Below are 20,323 nucleotides of genomic sequence, written 5' to 3'. Positions count from 1 at the left end.
AATGGATCATTTGCCTTCAAACATTTTATTATTTTTATTATTGTTTTTATTAAGAAGATGAGAATCTAGCAGGAAATTACTCATAACATCCTAGTTAGTGTTTACTTAGAGTATCTGGTTTAAATTTGCTTCTAAATTAATGTGTGGTGACTACTTTATTCTACTCACACAACTTAAAATATCTGTAGCACCAAAAAAAAGACCACAAGCTGCCTAAAAATGGCCTAAAGTGTAAACATTAAAGTAAATGCTAGAAGTCAATGGCTCATTTGCTTCTATTTTTCTGATTTCTCTACAAAAATCTGAAGTCAGAAAATCTGCCTGCTACCATCAAATACCTCTTAGTCAAAAATGTGACAATGTGACTTTGCAAAGTAATGAATACTTCATAAAACAGACATCTGAAAATCATATATATTTTTCCCAATCATCAAAAAATAGCAATCCTAAACAGATGGTTAAATTAGAACTGAAACACACAGTTTAAAAACACTGATTCACTTTTTCCTCTCACAGATATCTTTTATGCGGAAAGTTCAGGTTTTAATTAGATTTTTCTAACAAAATCATTGATGACTCACATTCCAAAATTTGTGAGACCACAAAATAAAAGAGTATATGGTAATTTGTTGAATGCTATAACCCTAAATTTAAATTCAATGCTAAGAGTTCAATGAAAAGAGAGTCATTTTGCTGGCAATAAATAAAGGAGAAGAATACAAGGACTGTATGCTCATATCCTGTTTCTACCATGTTTCTATGCAATGTTGAGCAAGTCACTATATTCTCTCAACTTCAGTTTCTACCATCTGTAGAAATGGGCACCATAAATACACTTGCAAATGTGAATTATAATTACCATTTTTTAAAGATCCATATGTTGTGTAAGAAAACGATTTCAAGTGTTTTTATCCAACATAATGACAGCTTTAAAATGTTACTAAGTGTCACTTTATAGATGACTTAAATAAATCTTTTCATGGGAAGGAACAAAAATGCATTTCTATGCATCCTGATCTATTCAACACAAGTTCCTATCAATTGCTATAGCCTTAGATGTCTCATAATTTGTGATCTTAAAGCATCTCTTAATTGTTTCATTGAAGTTTTTCTCATCTTCTGAAAGAATTAATAGCAGAAAATAAGGTCCTCTAAAGAGAACTAGCATAGCTATTGAAATAAGGAAGTATTAAATGAGATAGCTGAGTGTCTCCAATTAACACTGGCCAGAAATGGTTCTTACGGATTCTGATCAATGGAAAGAATAGGACTGGTAACCCTGAGTCCTATTTCCATTTCTACCCAAGGATAGCTGCGAGCTCTTAGGTAAGTCAGTTAACTCTTTGGGCCAGAACCTCATCTATAAAACAATGTATTGGGAGCTGACCTTCTGTTTAAGATTATGTTTAAGCTGACCTTCTGTTTAAAATTCTTATAAACTTTAACACTGATACCAAATGTTTCTTTGGAATTACTGATATGGACAGTACACATGGAAATACAGGGTAGAAGAGGGCAGCTACCCAGCAAAGGCTGCACCCTCAAGGCTGGAAACCCATGGCCCTAAATGAGAACAAAAATTCCTGTTTTTGTGCCCAAAAGGTGCCTTTTGGCCCACCCATCCCTCTATCCGGTACCCGTATAAACCCCAAACCCCTGGCTCCATGAGCAGAAAAGAAGATGAACAGAAGGGCAGAAGAATAGCAGAATGGGGTGATAGACAAAAGAGCGGAGAGTCTGAACATCAAGAGGAGTTACAATGGGGACAGTTGGAGAGGAGATTGGCTGCTGGATGGCCAAACTCCAGGGGAAGATCATTTTCCCACTCCATCCCCCCTCCAGCTCCCCATCCATCCTGCTGACAGTCACCTCCATCACTCAATAAAACCCTCCAGTCATCCTTCAAGTCCATGCATGAATAGATTCTTCCTGGATGCCTGACAGGACCTGGGTACCAAGCAAGCACTGAGCTGTTTAACACTTAAGCCATCTGCAGATGACAAGGCTAAAAGAGCGCACTGTGACACATGCCTACTAGGGCCTCAGGAGTCACAGACACCTACGCCTGGATGCTACTGTGGGGCTGGATCCCAGAGGTACTTGCCCCAACTCCTGCACCTGCCCATCTGTGTGCTCCCCCTCCCATAAGAGGTTTCAGCGCACATGGCAGCCCAACAGACAAGCCTCACCCCTGTCGCACGTCCTGCGAGGGGGGTAAGGGAACTCTCTTGTCTCATTACCAGCTTTGTCTCAGTAGTCCAGTGCTACCGTATAAACTCTGAGACAATGCTTGTTAAACAAAAGCTAATACATAGATTTTTCAGGGGCAGAAAAACTGAAAAACTCCTGAAGAATCTTGCAACATTGTCAAGGCTAGCTAACTAAAGGCATAAGACGGCATCTTTTGTAACAGAGGAAACTCCATGTACGGAGGTGACTATGGGTGGATTAAAGGGGAAAAGTAAAATGAAGGTGGCAGGAATCTCTGAATTCCTCCTGGTTTGGGTACCTAGTAACAAGAAGCATATTCTTATAATTCTGCCTAGAATATCCAAGAACAAGATATTCTATATACCTATAATTTCTCAGATTCTTGTATATATAAAATGAAAATCATCAGTAAAATTAAATTATTCCTTCACTAATACTGGAAAACAAATGTCTTTATGATGTTTGTGTTAGACTTAGGAAAACAATCTCATAATATTGCTATCATTTTCTTTACAAATTTTTCTCATTGTATATAAATACATCTGCACAAAATATTGTATATATTCTTTGATAAAACAGCCACATTTATAAAACATAAGGATGAAGAAAACATATGTAGTATAAAAAGAATAATTTATAATTTATAATTTTATAAATTTATATAAAAGATAAATTTATATAAAATAATTTAATTTAAAATATAAAATCATTTAATTTATATAAAATATAAAATAAAATTATTTTATATTTTATAATAATTTATAAAATAATGTTGATTTTCAGTATCAGCTATTTTAAAAATATACAAACATGCTCAAAATTAAAATCAATTTTTTAAAATATATCTACTACCAAACTACCTGACTTTACAAAGATAGCTGATGTCATTTATAAACTCATAACTATTTGCAAACGAATTTTTTTTAATTACATCAGGTGCAGATCCATATAGATCAGGCATTTAAAACCTTCATTACGTAAACTTTAATGCTGACTGGCTGAGCAAAAATGATTCAATTATGCACTAACACTTGTTGATTAACAGATTCCAGTGAAACTAATAAAAATATATTTCTGGTAGAATAAACAGGTAAATGTCATGAAAATCAAAAGATTAATATCAATAAGATTCTTCTGAAACAAAAGAAGAATCGAATATTTCACCGTAAAATGTAAGCAAAAGGAACAATAAATTTTAATGACACTAGGGATGGGAGAAAATTCTTTCTATAATATTTCAGGGTAGCTTTTTTGCCTTGGTTAGAAGCTAGTAATAAAAGTACCAAATGAATACGTAAAAATCTGTGCGTTGCATAACACTTGTTCTCTTTGTCATGTAAAACAGAAAAATAACATTTGATAAAGCAAAATCAGATGTGGGAAAAAAATGCATTTTAATACCACATATCACCACTGAATACATGAGGAAAATATGCTAAAGTCAGTTATTCTGTGGATATTTGGCAACGGCAGTGTTCTACCACTGATTAATGCTACCACTGGTGCTAATGATTTACATGAATTTTGAAGCAGTTTTAATACTTCTTAGCTTACCACGTAATAATAACATGACAAGAAACACAATCTAAAACCACACAGTCAAAATAACAGCAAGGCTTTAAAAAAAAAGGCTGTGTGTATTGGTAGCCTCAGTAACATCACACATTGACGTTGAGGATGGGCATGCAAAAATACCACTTTGTTAAGCAAATTAGAAAGCGCCCACCCCTTTTGATTGTAGTAGAGCTGTCCCTTCAACCCAAAGGCCTCATTTATCAAATTCATTGCATTGCTTACATTGTAATCTTCAGGCTACTAGTCACTGGGTTTTCCTTCATTGAAAACATATTTTTATTTCATTTTCTTGCTTTTATCTGCCCCAGACTGGCCACCTTATACATGTGTATGTGTATTCATATTTCTTTACATATATACATATGTGTGTGTGTGTGTATGTGTGTGTAAACACTTACCTCTTTGTCCATAATTTACTTACAAATTACCTACTATGTGTCAGGCTCTGTGCCTGGTCTTGGAGATGGAAATATGACCAAGGTGTAATTCGTCTCCTCAAATTTCAAGCATAATTATAAAAGTGCCACCTGTTTGGTTTGCTTAACACATGTGCCTTCAATATCACTTGCTGATGAACCGGCCAGCTCTTTTCACATGTGTGCCTCCTCTGTTTCAAATGATTCAATGTAGTCTGGTTCTAAACTTCTAATCAGCTAAGTTCTGTGGCTTTACGATTAGGTAAATCATAGGCACATTATTTTTATTACTAACACATCATTAGGCTGACCCTACAGGCAGTCATTTCATATAGGCCAACTGGTTGACTGCTTGGTTGAACCAGTAGTCAGCATATATTTGGAAACATAACAATAACAAAATAATGGCAGCTACCATTAAATGATATCTTATTAGATACCAGATATCATGCCAAGCACTTTACATACATTTTCACACCTAATCCTAATAAAGGTATTATTATGCCCATTTAAAGGATGATAAAACTGAGGCTTTGAGTTTTAAATAACTTGCCTACAGCCACATAGAAAAGAATTCAAAGTTTTACCCATAATCATTATTGCTATACTATCTCTCAAAGAGAAAGTCCGTATCTGTAGTTGGCTCAATCCAACAAAATTTTGATTCATAGCTAACTATAAATGGATCAACACGAACAGCTAAATTAACCTAAAGTACATAGCAATCATGTATATGAAAACTAAATATTAAAGATTAGAAAGCATATAAACTACATATATGTAAGCATGTTTGCATGTGTATCTTTAAGATTATATGCCATTTTAGGATACAGAGACCATCTTTTCTCTGCATTAGCACCCATTATCAGGACTTGACTACATAGTTTTAACAACTGAAAGAGATTTTGTTTTTAAAAATCCCACTATGTGTTAGCCAACAACAAACCTGTATCTTATCTCTGTCCTATCCTCAACATCCAGCACAATGCCTGCCAGATAGCAGATGCTCAATACATAGCAATATTAAAATAAAATCATTAATTCTTCAAGCTCTGTTCTAAAGTGAATGCTCCACTTATATGAATGTGTAATAACACATGCATCTGAAATATCATAAACAGAATCTGTGAAGCACCATGTATTTATTTTTTTATTTTCTTATTTTTTTTGAGATGGAGTCTCACTCTGTTGCCCAGGCTGGAGTGCAGTGGCACGATCTCGGCTCACTGCAACCTCCGCCCCCCGGGGTTCAAGTGATTCTCCTGCCTCAGCCACCTGAGTAGCTGGGATTACAGGTGCTCGCCACCGCACCTGGCTAATTTTTGTATTTTTAGCAGAGACAGGGCTTCACCACATTGGCCAGGCTGGTCTCGTACTTCTAACCTCAAGTGATCCGCCCACCTCAGCCTCTCAAACTGCTGGGATTAAAGGCATGGGCTACCATGCCCAGCTGACATTTTCAACATATCAAATTTTTCACCACTATTTCTTAAATGCAGCTATGGAAATGTAAAACACATTAATGCAATCTTCTGGCTAACTTCATAATTTCATAAATTAGAATTTTATTATGAAAAGGTTGAAAAATTTAGCATTATCACTAGAACTACAACCTGCCAATAGATACATTAAATACATGTGAACATTAGACACAAAACAAAGCACGACATAGAACTAAATGACAGCTGTTTTCAAGACTGTAGGCCTAAATTTAGCAACACAAGCACATTTAATCATAAACTCCTAACTTACATTTTATTTCCTTGACTTTACCAATTACTAGAGAATTGATATATATATTTAATTTTATATTTATATGTAATTTTTTAGTACTCTATATATTAATATATATTAATTATATATATTAATAGTAGCAACATTTTATACACAACAAAAAGCAGAAATGTAAGCAAAGCACTAAGAAAGCTTCTTCCTAGAAGTTTATGAGTAGTTTTATGACAACCCACCCAGTGCTAATTCATTTCATCATAGATTTTAGTAACCCTAATCATGCACATACGTGCATTTATTTGGCCCATGTATATACTGTCTCATCCTATTAACCATACTTTGATGGTCATTTTTTACATTTGACTTCTGTTATCTTCAATTTCAAACCCTTTTAGGAAGTGGGTGAAAGAGAAAACAAATTTAAATATTCTGTTATCTATTCTTAGCTGACTTTTTGCCACAAGAGAACCTCAAAAGTAGTGACTTCTAAAAATATTTATTATTCTATCCAACACATGATATATGAAGTCACTCAATAATTTTACACATCTACTCAAAGGAAAACAGTGAGCCTGGTGGGGATGTACCAAAGTTACAACCTTCTTACTATGAGAATTAATAGTTACAGTGCCTACCACATAAGTGAACACTTAACCATTAGATAATTTGAACCTCAGTTTTGTCACAGACCGAAAGGGAGCAATAAAACCTAATTGCTACAGACTGAATGTGTACCCCAAAATTCATAGTTGAAACCGAATCTCCAATGTGATGATATTTGAGGGTGGGAGGTGATTTGGGAGGTGATTAGGTCATAAGGGTAGAACCCTTATGAATAGGATTAATGCCCTTATAAAAGAGACCCCAGAGGGCTCTCTCTCCACTTCTGTTATGTGAAGACACAGCAAGAAGAAGCATCTGTGAACCAGAAAGCATGCCCTCACCAGGCACTGATTCTGCCAGCACCTTGATCTTGGACTTCCCAGCCTCCAGAACCATGAGAAATAAATTTCTGTTGTTTTTATTCTATCCAGTCTATAGCATTCTGTTACAGCAGCTCAAACAGACTAAGACACTAACCCAAAGAGTTGTAAGAATTAAATGATAGGTAGACATAGGTAAATCAGTTGGCATAAATATCTGACTTATAGTAAATCCTCAATAAACTATCATTCCTTTTTTTTCTACTTCATTTCTAAATTTCTATTTTAAGACACAGAAAAAAATTTAAAATCAAATTTTTACACTTCAAATGTATTAGAAGCTGAATGGGTGGTTGAAAGAATAAAAATCACAGCATTCTAAAAAACTGTCTTTTTTGGGGGGCACCAATACAACTTTCCTGTGAAAGACTACAATTATCATTTATTAATATATAAAATATGTTCTAGAGGAAATTAAAATTGAAATTAGAATTTGAAATTAGAATTCACTCATATTTTTACCCTTTCTTCTAGTTGATCCTTCAAATATTGATATTTTAGCTTCAGTTTTTTGTTCTCATTTTCATTCTGGGTTAATTCCTCTGTCAGCCTGTCACACTGTGATTTCAACTTCTCCAGCTGACCACGATGAACTTTAGCCATATTCTTCTCTTCTAAACTTTCAGCCTGAGAAAAAGAGAAGGAAAAAAGAGAAAGTCCACTAGCCATAGCCAAAATACACCAAACACATTATACATTTTATCAATGGAAAAACACTGCAAGATTTTAGCTCGTTCAAAGCATTCATATACAAATATTAAAATAAACATAAAGGAAATGTTCTTTGCATTTATTCAATCGCTCATCACTATTTACCAAGCATTTACAAAGTGGTAGATACTGGACTAGATGCTAAAGATAACAGATGTGAATAGTAAGAGAGTCAGATGCAACAATCTATTTGACAACACTGAATGAGAAGTGCTTATTAAAGGTGTAAGCTGGATATTTTGGAAATCCAAAAAAGAGACACCAGCTCTGCTAAGAGGGGAAGGAATTATTAGAGAAGTGTCTCAAAAGGCAAATACTATGAGATATTACTAATAAGTTCCTTCGTCTATAGATGGGGCTTAACATTCCTGTTCAACTTCACTCCTGGTTTCCATGAAATAATTGTGTACCTTTTATGTAAGTCATTATCAATACTACTCTTAGAGGGCTAAAAAAATTATGAAGCATAACAACCAAGAAACTACAAACTTAATATGAAAAAGTTGACCAGTTATTTTTTCAACATCAGTAGTGTAGTACAATATCTATTTATTGATCTTTATTTAGGGTATAACCAGAATCAGCTTTCAAAAACTAAACTTTGGGAATAGTCTATTCTGTATAGGAAATTCAGGAAAGATTTGTCAGGTATGTGAACTTAAAGAATTTTAAAATAACAATAATGTAAATACTACATGCCGGACACCGCTCTAAGACCTTTCTGTGTACAGTTTTTCCTCATTTCATCCTCACAACAACCTGTGAGAATGAAATAAGGTATTATTATTGTCCTTATTCCAATAATAATGAGAAAGAAAAGCAAGCTAATCACTTGCCCAAAGATACACAGTGAGTAAATGCAGTCAGGATTTGAACCCAGGAATTCTTTCTAATGTCCCTGCTTTCAACTACGCCACACTGCCTCCTAAAAAGGTACAATATCATTAGGTTTTAAAAACCAACTGGGTGCAACTAGAAATGCTAACAAAACACACCTACCAGTTGCTGACAGTCTGTAAGCAATCACATCTAATCTGTTTAAAATATATGTTTTAATGCCTAAAATATATGTTTCTTTTACTTTTATAAGTTTATTATATGAGTTTAATTAGGTATATAGGAACACAATCAATGGAAACAGTTTCCTGAAAGAAAGAAGTTTTGTGAGTTTTAGACAAAATCTTTATTTATTTACCCCACAAAATTTACCTAAGAGCTTATGCCACATTAAATTAACAAAGAAATTGATTTTTTATGAGCAATCCTATATTCACAGCCCAAAATAAATTTACAAAATAAAATTGCTCATCAGGAAAATTGTTCAATTATGATTTTAAGTTTCAGTAGAATGCTTTTACTTTTCTTTATGTCCTAACAAAAGCATAGGTAAATATAAAGAATTCCCCCTAAGGTCTGCAGTATGCCACAGCCAGCTCATAGAAACTGTCAAAAGCCAGCTGGGCTCTTCTCTTCCCAACTTCACCCCTCTCCAATGATGTCTCATTTGGTAGCTTGAAATCAGCCAAGAAAGAGGTATTCAGAACCACCAAACTTGGCAAATGCTATAAATCAAGGGTTTTCCACCCACCGGAAGCTTGTTTTCGCATATTTATCAGCACATCAATGCTGAAGCTTGACTAACAACTTACTTATTGTTGTGGTTTTTATTACATTTATATTTCATTTCAGAATTTACAAAGTGATGTTTGTGCACAACAACCCAGTGATATAGAAGGACATTATTCCTATTTTAACAGTGAGGCATAAAAAGGTGAAATAACTTGACAAGATCAAATGGTCAGCAAGTGGCAAAAACACAGAACTCCAATCCTGCATCTTCTGAATCCAAAAAAAGGATCTACAAAATAATTTTGTTGAAATTGCAATGAGGTAATAGACCAATATCCTGAAAATATTAATAGCAGACACAGCACGTCATTAAGACATTTTAAATTTAAATTTAAAAATAGGTATGAGAGGGGTGATTCTAGATGGAGGAAAAAAATAGAATTAATTTGTACAGAGAAAAAATATGGATGGCTTATCAGAGCTTATTAGACTCAAAAATGTAGTAAGTTAAAATGAAGCTGAAAGACACAGAAATACAACATTTATAGAGCTACTTGTCTAAAACTCCATTGTTTGCATAATTCAGTATATTACATCTCCTGTGATGGCCTTTGCTATCAACTCATTTTAATTAATATAAATAAGTAAAAAGTATGGATATATTAATAAAATAGCATGAAGTGGTGGATTGTTCCTTAAGGGTAAATTGTTTGGTTTCAAAGGAAACTGCTGGGCTCACACAATCTCTGGCCATTCTTCCAACTCTAGAGCAAGTTCAATACCATGTTAGGGAATAGCTTCCACACGCCTCCCAGATCTCAATCTTTCAAATTAAAAAAAAAAAAAAAAAAAAAGGCCAAAGGTTTCAGAAGATCCACAGAATGTTTATAAACTCTAAATTCTTTACACATAGGGAATTTACTAAAGCTTTGTTATCATCTCACAACAAATGAACTCAAAGCACTTCCTCAAAAAAAATGAGGAAATCAATTTTCCCACATTACATGGAGAAATCCAAACCAAGCAGATCATAGAGCAAGTCAGGAGCAAATGCTCTGATTTCTAGCTTTTTCAACATTTCAACTTATATCCACTGAGTATCTTCTGTATGTCTGGAACATTATGCTAGACATCATAAGAGGATACAAAATGGCTTAGATCTAATGCCTGTCCCTCTAGAGACTTATGAACACGCAACAAACCAAAATACAAGGCAGCCTAAATGTGCTGTACCTGGGGCACCAATAAAGACCTATGGAAACACAGAAGACCAAGAGATTAGCCCCACCTCAGGTGAGATTTATTCCAACTTCAGTGGATCCATAAAAGAAGTAAAAAATTGGGCCTTAAAGGATTTGGCAGAATTCTTCTTCCTGCAGACTAGGAGGCCAATTCAGATAGAGAATGAGCAGTCAAAAGTATGCACAGTAATCTATATTTGTATGAGGAACGTTGGAGAGCATAAAAGGTAATGAATGGGCCAGGCACAGTGGCTCATGCCTGTAATCCCAGCACTTTGGGAGGCCGAGGCAGGGAGATCGTGAGGTCAAGAGATCAAAACCATCCTGGCCAACATTGTGAAACCCCATCTCTACTAAAAATACAAAAATTAGCTGGGTGTGGTGGTGCACACCTGTAGTCCCAGCTACTCGGGAGGCTGAGGTAGGAGAATTGCTTGAACCTGGGCGGTGGAAGCTGCAGTGAGCTGAGACTGTGCCACTGCACTCCAGCCTGGTGACAGAGCAAGACTCCATCTCAAAAAAAAAAAAAAAAAAAGGTAATGAATGTACATGAGTAAGGTAGAATCATTTCAAAGGGGCTGGGCTGGAGTAGAGATTTTATTACAGAGACAGTAAATAACGAAGGTTTTTCAGTAGAAAGTAACACACTCAAATACATATTTTGGGAAAGGAAATCAGAGAGTATCTGGGGGGCTAACGGGAGGTGTTGCAGGTAGAGAAAGGAACTAGAGGGAAGTAGGGAAGTTACTTAGAAGTATGGCTAGGTTGCGAGTTAGCAGTCTGCATTCTGTTTTCTAGTATGACATATGATATATTGTCCATATGCCAATGTATCCAAGAGCAAATGCAATTACTATTTCTCACTGAAGAATGCATATCTGAATGAGAATTATGGCCTTACAGAGATGATCTTGAACGTGCTCTAACTGAAAAAATTATTACTAACTCCTGACCATTGTGTTGATTATTATACAACCTAAATAATGGTGATAAGACATAAGTACTAGTGAGAAGGAAGGTTCTAGTTTCAACAACACTCTCAAGAAAACTGCAAGCTTCTTAAACCATTTCTCTATGCCATGCCAGTTTCTCCTAACAAATCATTACATGCTTGTCCTCAGGTAGAAACCCTGCCTTCCTTTCACATCACACTATTTCTCATCAACCCCCTCTACCTTGCTGGCAACATCTGACTGACCAGTCACCCTCTTCACTGTGGTTTTTGGCATGTGACCAATTAATGCCTTCACAATAATATCTTAAATAGCCAAGTGTCCATCCCACAAGATAACTTCAAAGTTATTTGAGCTGTTCTTTCCCAACTACCTTCACCAACATCACACAATAGCAACCACTGCATGACCACACCTTAGACCTTAACTCCGAAAATTCTTATATTGCACTTCCTGACGAAATCAGCAACCTCTGACTGCAGATTTTTATCCTTCAGCTTTCTCATTCCTTTGCCCACAATCTTTGTTCTTCAATGTTAGCCACGTGGAAGTACTTTACATGCTCCTAGACTAGTCTCGTTCAGTTTGTACCAGTCTTCACACCAATTTTCATCTTCACTGCTCCTCATTTCTTGCTGCACTACTGTCCTATTCTACTTCAGAGAGAAGAAAGGCTATCAGTCAAGATTCACATCAATTTCCCCAGATCATCCCTACCAACTTCCCCAGTCTTACTGGTTTCCTCCTAATCCTTCAGAGGAAGGATGTCTTGTCTCCTGTTAAATGCTATATACTCTTATTTTTTATCAAATCCCCTCACATCTTCTCATGTACTTTCTCCATCAACATCTGTTGAATGGAATGAAGGCTTTTTATACTTCTTCTTTCAGCTTGCCTGTCACATTTATCACTCTTGATTATAACTTTCTTAAAATGTCTTACCTGGGTTTCCAAGACATCATTCTCTTCTGATTCTCCTCCTATCTGTCATATGGCCTTTTATTTTTATTTGCTAGGCCCTTTTAGTAAATTCCTTCCTTAAAACATTAGTGTTTGAGAGTCTCATCCGCTTTTTATTCCCTGCACAATCTCATCCAAATCCCATGATATCAACTACCACCCAAGAGTTAACTGGCTCCGAAATATTTCACTCTTATCTCAATTTCTCCCTCAACTCTTGACCCTATTAATTATTATGTACTAATTATATACTAATCTGTTCCACCTAGACCTTCTTGGTTAAGCTTAAAGTCCCTCCCCCTAACACAATATGCTACAAAACAACAACAACAAAAACAAAAACAAACTAGATTTACCACTGTTCTCTTCAAATCTTCTATTCTGCCTGTATTCTCTATGTTGGCAATAGCATCATTATCCACCTAATCCCCCAAAGTCATTACCTACCTGTCCTTGAGTCTAAACTTTTTTCCAGACTAGCAAAGCAGTTAAGAACACAGTTAATTACCTGAGTTCAAATCCTTTCCCTACCACTCTCCTGCTGTAAGACCGTGGGCAAATTACTTAACCTTCTGTATCCCAATTTCCTCATCAGGGAGAAAATAATACCACACAATCTGCAGGGTGAGGTGAGTATTAAATGATTAACACTTGTAAAGTTCTTAGAGCAGTGACCAGCACAAAATGTTGAAAAACTGTTTGCTGGTAGTATTGTTATTGTCACAGCCAATCAATCAACTTGTAATATATATTTTATTTTCTATAAGATCAGCTCTTCTTCTCCATATCCCTGATTCTACTATTGTTTATATATTCATCAACTCTAAAAGATTACTATTCCATAGTTCATCAACATTAAAATGTGTATCTTCCGCATTTGACCATCTCTGACCTGGGAGTTCTTACACTTGATAGCATATCATGGTTTCATAGACAGGAGGCAGCATTTTTATTTCTTAGGAGCATATGCATCTAGTAATAACAGCAATGATGCATCTTATAAGGTGTCTTAGGTTCAGTGAAATATAGTAAGGGTCTTTTACCTATTTTAGCCTCCATTCTCACCCACCAACCCCAACTGAAGACCCCAAATCCACTAATGCCAGAAGGCTATCTAGGACTGGGGAAGAACTCATAGAACAGCTATATCATTTTACAGATGTCAGCTATTTCAATATCATTTCATCATGCATCATAAGCATTTTGAAAGCAGTAGTTGCATTTCAAAGACTTTTGAAAAACATTATAATAATTAACCTTCGAAGATTTATCCATTCATTCATTCACCTATTCAATACATATTTACAATGTTCTAAAAAACTGTTGTAGACACTGGGGATATAGCTAGAAGCAGAACAGACCAAAATCCCTATCCTCAGAGAGTCTTCATTTCAATAAAGGAAGATTAAAAAATAAATAATATGGAATCTATATCATATGATAAGTGTTATGGAAAAAAAAAAAAAGACGGGAAGAGGAACAGATTTATCACACTCCTGACAATCATGTTATAATATGATTGCCCTGCATGGTGATAATGCTAATAACGTTAGACCTTAGAAACATTTCCTCAAATGCAAGATCCCAATTAGGCATTTACCCAGGCAGCTTTGATTTGGAAAAGAAGGAGTAAATCTCGAAAGCCTTGGGTTTACACAGCCCATAAGCTGATCCACTTTAGTTACCATACTAATAAGGACTGTGGTTATAGCTTCTCTGGCCTTGATAAGTCTTTGCCTTTTATATTTTAGGAGGTCATAAATGTTGAATGAGGGCACGTTTCAGGTCCACGACTTACTGCCACCTCTGCCTTTCCTGAACTCCCCAAACAGCTAAACGTTCTTTATAAAGGGCTTCAATGCTCTGAAATAGGTGCTCCCAGGTGGCTGCTATAACTCATTTCAACCTGGCCAAACAGGCATGAATAAGCCTCTTTATTGTTGGTTTTATCTTCCCTTCAGTGCTTGGGAATACAGAATGATCTCTAAAAGTTTACGCTTTATTAACTTCATGAGCCACCAGAAAAATTCCTTCAGTATCATCAGGATAATTCAGCAGAGTTACCTTCAGAGTCCTGATATGATTCTCAGCCTCATTCTTTTCTTTCTTAAAGTGCTTCATAAGCTCTTGGATATTCTGTTCATGTTTTGTTTTCACACTCTGCAATGATGATGTGAGATCTTTCAGCTCCCTCTGGTGCACATCTCGTTCCAGCTTTAACTGTGTGATGATTGTAGCTGTTTCTTCATCCCTGGATTTTGCCTGTGCAGTGAGGTCAGAAAGGTCCTTAAGCACTGCTTTCTTGGCTCTCTCTTCCTCGGCCAATTTATTAGCAAGATCTGCTCGGATGGCACTCAGGTCCTTGATGGACTCTTGCATCTCAAGAAGTTTAGCTTTGTCCTGGGCCTCGCTCTTCTTGAGCTCTGCAATTTCTTCCTCCAAGTGAGCTTTCTCAACTTTCATCTGGCTTTGGATCTTACTCTGCTTTTTCAATTCGCTTTCCAGTCTGTGGATGGTATCCAGGGAATTCTTAACTTCCAATTCAAGGTCAGCTTGATGAGACTTAATATCACATAATTTCTCCTCCTTGGAGTGAAGCTCCTCCTCCTGAAGGGCACGCTTTGTTAGGACATCATTCAATTCCTTTCGAAGATTCTCTATTTGTTGTAATGCTGCGTACAGCTGGGTTTTCAATTCATCCTTTTCTTTTAAAATCTATCAGGTTAAGAACATGAAGCAAAAGAAAAAAGTAAAAGTTACTGTAAAATTCACCATAGACTCTGCCAGTCAGCAAAATAATGTTTAACCCACGAGGAGAAAAAAAATTCATCAAATAATTTTTGTATTTTTTCCATTTTGTAATAAAAATATTTTCAGGCCAGAAAGGGTGGGGGGGGATATATAATTGTCCTGAAATAGCAACACACTGAAATATGTATTTTGAATTTTCCTCACCAAAACTTATTTCAATCCATGGTCACAAATAATTATTTAAATATAAGATAAAATTGAGCAAACAAATGGGGAAATCAGAGACTCCCATTATAAAGAAAACTTACTAGAGGTTGAAATAATACCATATTACCTAAAATAATAATGATGTACATTCCAATGACACACTTTTAAAAAGGAGAAACCCCAAAACAGAGATGGAAAATAATATAGGGAAGCATGCAGATCCAATGTAAGAAAGTTTACAGTACATTCAGCCATTATTTTTAAAATATCAATGGTGGCAAAAACTCACCAATATGCAACTAGGAGCCTTGAAGTCCACAAAGACAGAAATGAGATTAAGTCAGGAAAGGTTGGGAAAGGGCTCAAGTGAAAAGTCAAAGGCCTAGAAATCCATCATTCTATGCCAGCCTCTCTACGATTTACATTGAAGGACAGAGGTCAAGGGTTTAACTCTTCTGGCCTCTAATCTCACCACCTAATCATTGCAAATAAAATAGTGGGCAGCCAAGGGAACCAAGATTGTTTTCTATACAACACTGGCACCAAAGATAATCTCCGTGCCTACTTACTGATGCCCACACCATGTCTTGAAACAGGTGGGAAAAAAAGGAACCAATTAAGACTCATTTCAGAATTACAAATAATGAGTTAAAATGCAAATATTTGCAAGACATTTCTACACTTCACATTTTATACTTCAGTGTAAAACAATTTCTGACAAAAATTTAATGAGTCAATCACTCCAAAAAAAAGTTTCCCCTATCCCGCTCAGTTTTAACTGAAAGAAAGAAAGAGCACAAAGATAACATGAGAACTAATAAAAGGAGGTGAATAAGCAGTTGAGCTCTGACCAGAAAGAAGTGAATTTGATTCTCAGTTCAATCATGGGCAATTCTATGGCCTCAGGGAAATCATTTCTCTTACTAGAGAAAATAATAATAGCTATTTCATAAGACTGTGATGAAGATTAGTGAGAAAGGAGAAACAAAAAGTTGGAGTAGAATTTAAGTTCGAGGAGGTACTAGGGTCTCAGGGAGGTGTTTATGCAAGGTAGTGATCAAAACTGTAAAAAGAGCCAGGCCCAGTGGCACACACCTATAATCCCAGCTATTTGGAAGGCTCAGGCGGGAAGATAGCTTTGGCTCAGGAGTTTGAGACCAGCCTGGGCAACATAGCAAGACCCCGTCTCTACTGTGAAAAGACACAATAACTGAAGTGAAGGAACTCTGGAACACAGATGAAGGAGTTCACTTTCAAAACAATATAAGGTAGGAGAAATATGGATGAGCCTAAGGGTAGATGTATTATTTTTCTATTGCTTCATAACAATTTCCAACAGACTTAGTAGCTTAAAACAATACACATTTTTTGTCTCACTGCTTCCAATAGGTTGAAAGGCCAAGCAAGGTATTCAGCTTAAGGCCTCCTAAGACTAAAATCAAGGTATCAGCTGGCCAGGGCTTTTGTCTGGAGGTTCTCAGGAGAATCCATGTCCAAGCTCATTCAGGTTTCTGATACAACTTGTTTCCATACAGTTGTGGGACTTTGGGTCCCCATTTCCTTGCTAGCTTTTGGTCAGCGATTATTCTGAACTTCTAGAAGCCAACCTTGTTCCTTGGCTCATGGACTCTGCCATCTACAAAGCTTGAACAGCGTGATGAATCCTTCCCAAGCTCCAACTCTCTCTGATGTCCCCTTCTCTCAATAGCCAGAAAAAAAAAAAACTTCTATTGAGGGCTCATGTGATAAGATTAGGCCCATCCAGATAATGTGATCACAGGAGTAATGTCTTATCATATTCATGGGTTCCAGAAATTAGGATGACTTCTTTGGGGAGGGTCATTCTACTTACCAAACTAGAGAACACAAAAACTGATAGAATCAAATTTGGGCTGTAAAGATAGCATGGGACGGACTGAGCAAGGGTAGGGGCCTTCAATATAGTGATATATGTTTGAAGCAGATAACTTAGCCCCTTTGGCATGAGTTGAGAGACTTATAGGCGGTGCTGAGGATTAAAATCACATTTTCATAATGAAGTCATACCATGTAAAGTGTCTTTAATTATGAAATATTATATCTTCCTGAAGTTGGATTAAAAAGCAAAGATATTTCTTTTTCTCACATAACAGAAAGTCCAGAGATAGGATGGTTCAAGAAGAATCCCTCAAAGCTCAGGCTCTGCTACTCTATAACTCTCCATCTTTTGCTGTCTTTGCAGTGTTCCAAGCTTCACATCAATTCCTGACAAGGGTGACAGCCACAGGGAAGACAGTCACAGACCATGTGGTCAAGTTTGGAATTTCTTTGGCAATACAGATACTAAAAAGTAAGCTCTGTCGATCTGATTCTGGTTAATTGCTTGCCTAGTAGCCACAGCTTAAGATTTTGTCTAGGCACTTTCTCTGAGTCTGAAAATGTCAATGTCTTTACTGCCATCTCAATACCCTGGACATACCCAGGGCCCTCAATTGAATAGCCTTTATCTTGAGGCAAATCAAAACAGTGGAATTGGGTCCCCTTTGGCCAGGATCTCTTTTTGTTGTTGTTGTTGTTTCCTGACTCCCTCTTGTGCTTGCACTAATTTCAGTTTGGATAAATAATTTGGCTTTTCCAAACCTAAGGGGTTCCAAATTATCAGACTCATAGGCAATTTGTATTATAGGTTGCAGACTTCAGGCTCCCCACCTTAAACAACCAAACACAAACGAACAAAACTCTCTGCTTTTAGACAGACCAGTTTCAACCTAAACTTGTTTTTCTCTTGTAAGACCTTACTGAAGGCTGAAATACGTACACAACATACTCCAACATCCTAAAGTTTTCCTACCAGTCACTTAATACTATCCTCTTATTCACAGCATCAATGCCCCTAAATGATTTCTGTTTAAACCAATTGCTTCCAACCACATAGCAAGGTTTACCAACTTTCCCTTTAGAACAATATGATCCTCTCTTGCCCCTTACCCTACTTCTCCTCTCAGTAAATTCTACAATTTAGTTTACTTATAGCTCCTTATTTCTAGAACTCAAAGTTTACACAAACTTGACTTTTTTCTGCTGAGGGTAAGAGAAAATCCCAATCCGAAATGGCTTAAACCACAAGAAAATCGTTCCAGGCAGAACTGCTCCAGACACAGTATGTCAAAGCTCTGGCTCCAGCTCTCTGCAATTTTGTACCTAGTGATGGTCTTACATTCATTACTGAATGGAATGGATAGGGGGAGGGAGGAGGTAACCATGAATACTATAGAAGCCAACTGATATTTCTATGGAAGTTTTGCTGTTACTGTTAAGCAGAAGGAATGGAAAAAGTGGAAAGTCGGGTTGACTCCAGATTAGAAATCGGTAAAAGGTATGAGGGAGAAGAAAGAAATTGAAGATGTGATGAGAACAACATCAAAGTAGCTGTCAATGAAGTCCAATGTGACAGGAAAAAAACTGAATCCAGAAACTGGCTAGTAAACCAGAGGAATGTAGAAAGATCAAAATTGGGTATGAATAGTTAAAAAAGCTAGGGCGTAGGGAATAGAAGAATTATGAAAAATCAGAGACTGAGCTTTGGAACTGAAGGCTTGGATATGAAACAATTACAGATGAAGATAAAATTTAAACACAGAAATTAGATGCTGAAGTAGAATTATTTCAGTGACGGTCACTATAAAATAAGACATTAGTGAATTATAAGCATACAGACTTCAGTAGGTTGCAGACTTGAACTTTGAAGTTACTAAGGATGATGGCAAGAATTAATGTCATAAAACAGGTTGATGCAAAGCCAAGTGCTAAAATCCTTGAGAAATGTAGGGGCATAAATGAAAAACAGCCAGCAGTCAAGAGCAAAAATGGGGAAAGAACGTTCTAACCAGGCAAACCAAGCTTCCAAAGAAGGGGCAAAAGCAAAGATTACTGAAAGAAGGCCTGAAAATAGCTGTGTGAAGCCAAAAGAATGATACTATCTAAAACCATGGCAATTATAGAAACAGACGCCAACTCCTCAAAGACCTGAACACAAAGTATTATATATACAGTTTGTTTTTTTTTTTAATTAACTAAAAGGTAGATGAGGGGATTGCTCGATTTTGTTGTTGTTGTTGTTGTTTTGTTTTGTTTTTTTACCTGCATGTGAGGGAAAATGCAGGCAGATGGCTGGATTATACTAATACATACTCTAGCATTTCTTGAACTGTATGTGATAGGACTGCATATGCATTCAAAAAATCATACACTTTGGCACTGATCCTTCTTACTTTCAACCATTCAAAAATTCAGATTTTACAAGATAGCATATATTACATATAACTCTTTTTTTCTTTCAGCAGGAAGGAAATACACAGAAGGAATAGATGGTAATTTAAGATTCTTGAAGTCAAATACTAACAATCAAAAAGCTCAAAACATAAGCAAGCCAATTATTCTGCCAATTCAGCAGGGGAAACAAAACAAAACGAAACAAAACAAAACAACAACAACAAAAAACCTAGAAAGTATTCCCATTATCCATATTAAAAAAGAATATAAAAAAATTGGAAACATTCAGAAAAGCATATACTATGATTGGAGTCCAATCTTTTCCTTTATTGTTTTCAAAGCACCTGTACAAACCAATAATTTCAAACAGTACCGTAAAAGAAAAAAAGAAGCAAAAATACCACAACTTAACGACTAGATTAATTGTACCTATAAAGTTTTCGGTCTCCTAATATGTGTTACCTACATATCCCTGAAGTACACCACAATTCCCTGACGTAAATATCCATTTCATTGTCTTTGAGGAAAGTATACAATTTGATCTGTCTGGGTTTGTTTTTTTTTTTCCCCTGCAGCAATATATGATTTGATATTGCACATCCTTCAGTAATGAAGTAGTTTTGTAATATGATATATATCTGATAATCTTACTAAGATTCCAGAAATGTAAAAAGCAGGAAAAAAGAAATAAGTCAGAGAAATTTTTAAGAGAAAAAAAAGCCTTTTGCTGTTTTGTATATTTTTTAAGTAACAAATCTTAAAGC

General features: G+C 36.0%; 1 protein-coding gene across 2 annotated transcripts in view; it reads right to left on the bottom strand.

Annotated features, from left to right (window-relative positions):
* The window catches only part of CEP128 (centrosomal protein 128), a 456,203-nt gene that overhangs the window by 284,006 nt on the left and 151,874 nt on the right, over nt 1–20,323 (bottom strand). For both annotated transcript variants that reach the window (XM_030803555.1, XM_004091859.2), the window contains 2 exons: nt 14,415–15,065; nt 7,379–7,543 (listed from right to left, as the gene is read on the bottom strand). In XM_030803555.1, coding sequence (XP_030659415.1) covers nt 7,379–7,543; nt 14,415–15,065 — 816 coding nt within the window. The remainder of the gene's footprint in view (nt 1–7,378; nt 7,544–14,414; nt 15,066–20,323) is intronic.

This window comes from Nomascus leucogenys, chromosome 22a (assembly GCF_006542625.1).
Source record: "Nomascus leucogenys isolate Asia chromosome 22a, Asia_NLE_v1, whole genome shotgun sequence".
Taxonomy (NCBI): Eukaryota; Metazoa; Chordata; class Mammalia; order Primates; family Hylobatidae; genus Nomascus; species Nomascus leucogenys.
Note: the sequence above shows the minus strand (reverse complement) of the source record. Positions and strands in the feature narration are given on the sequence as shown.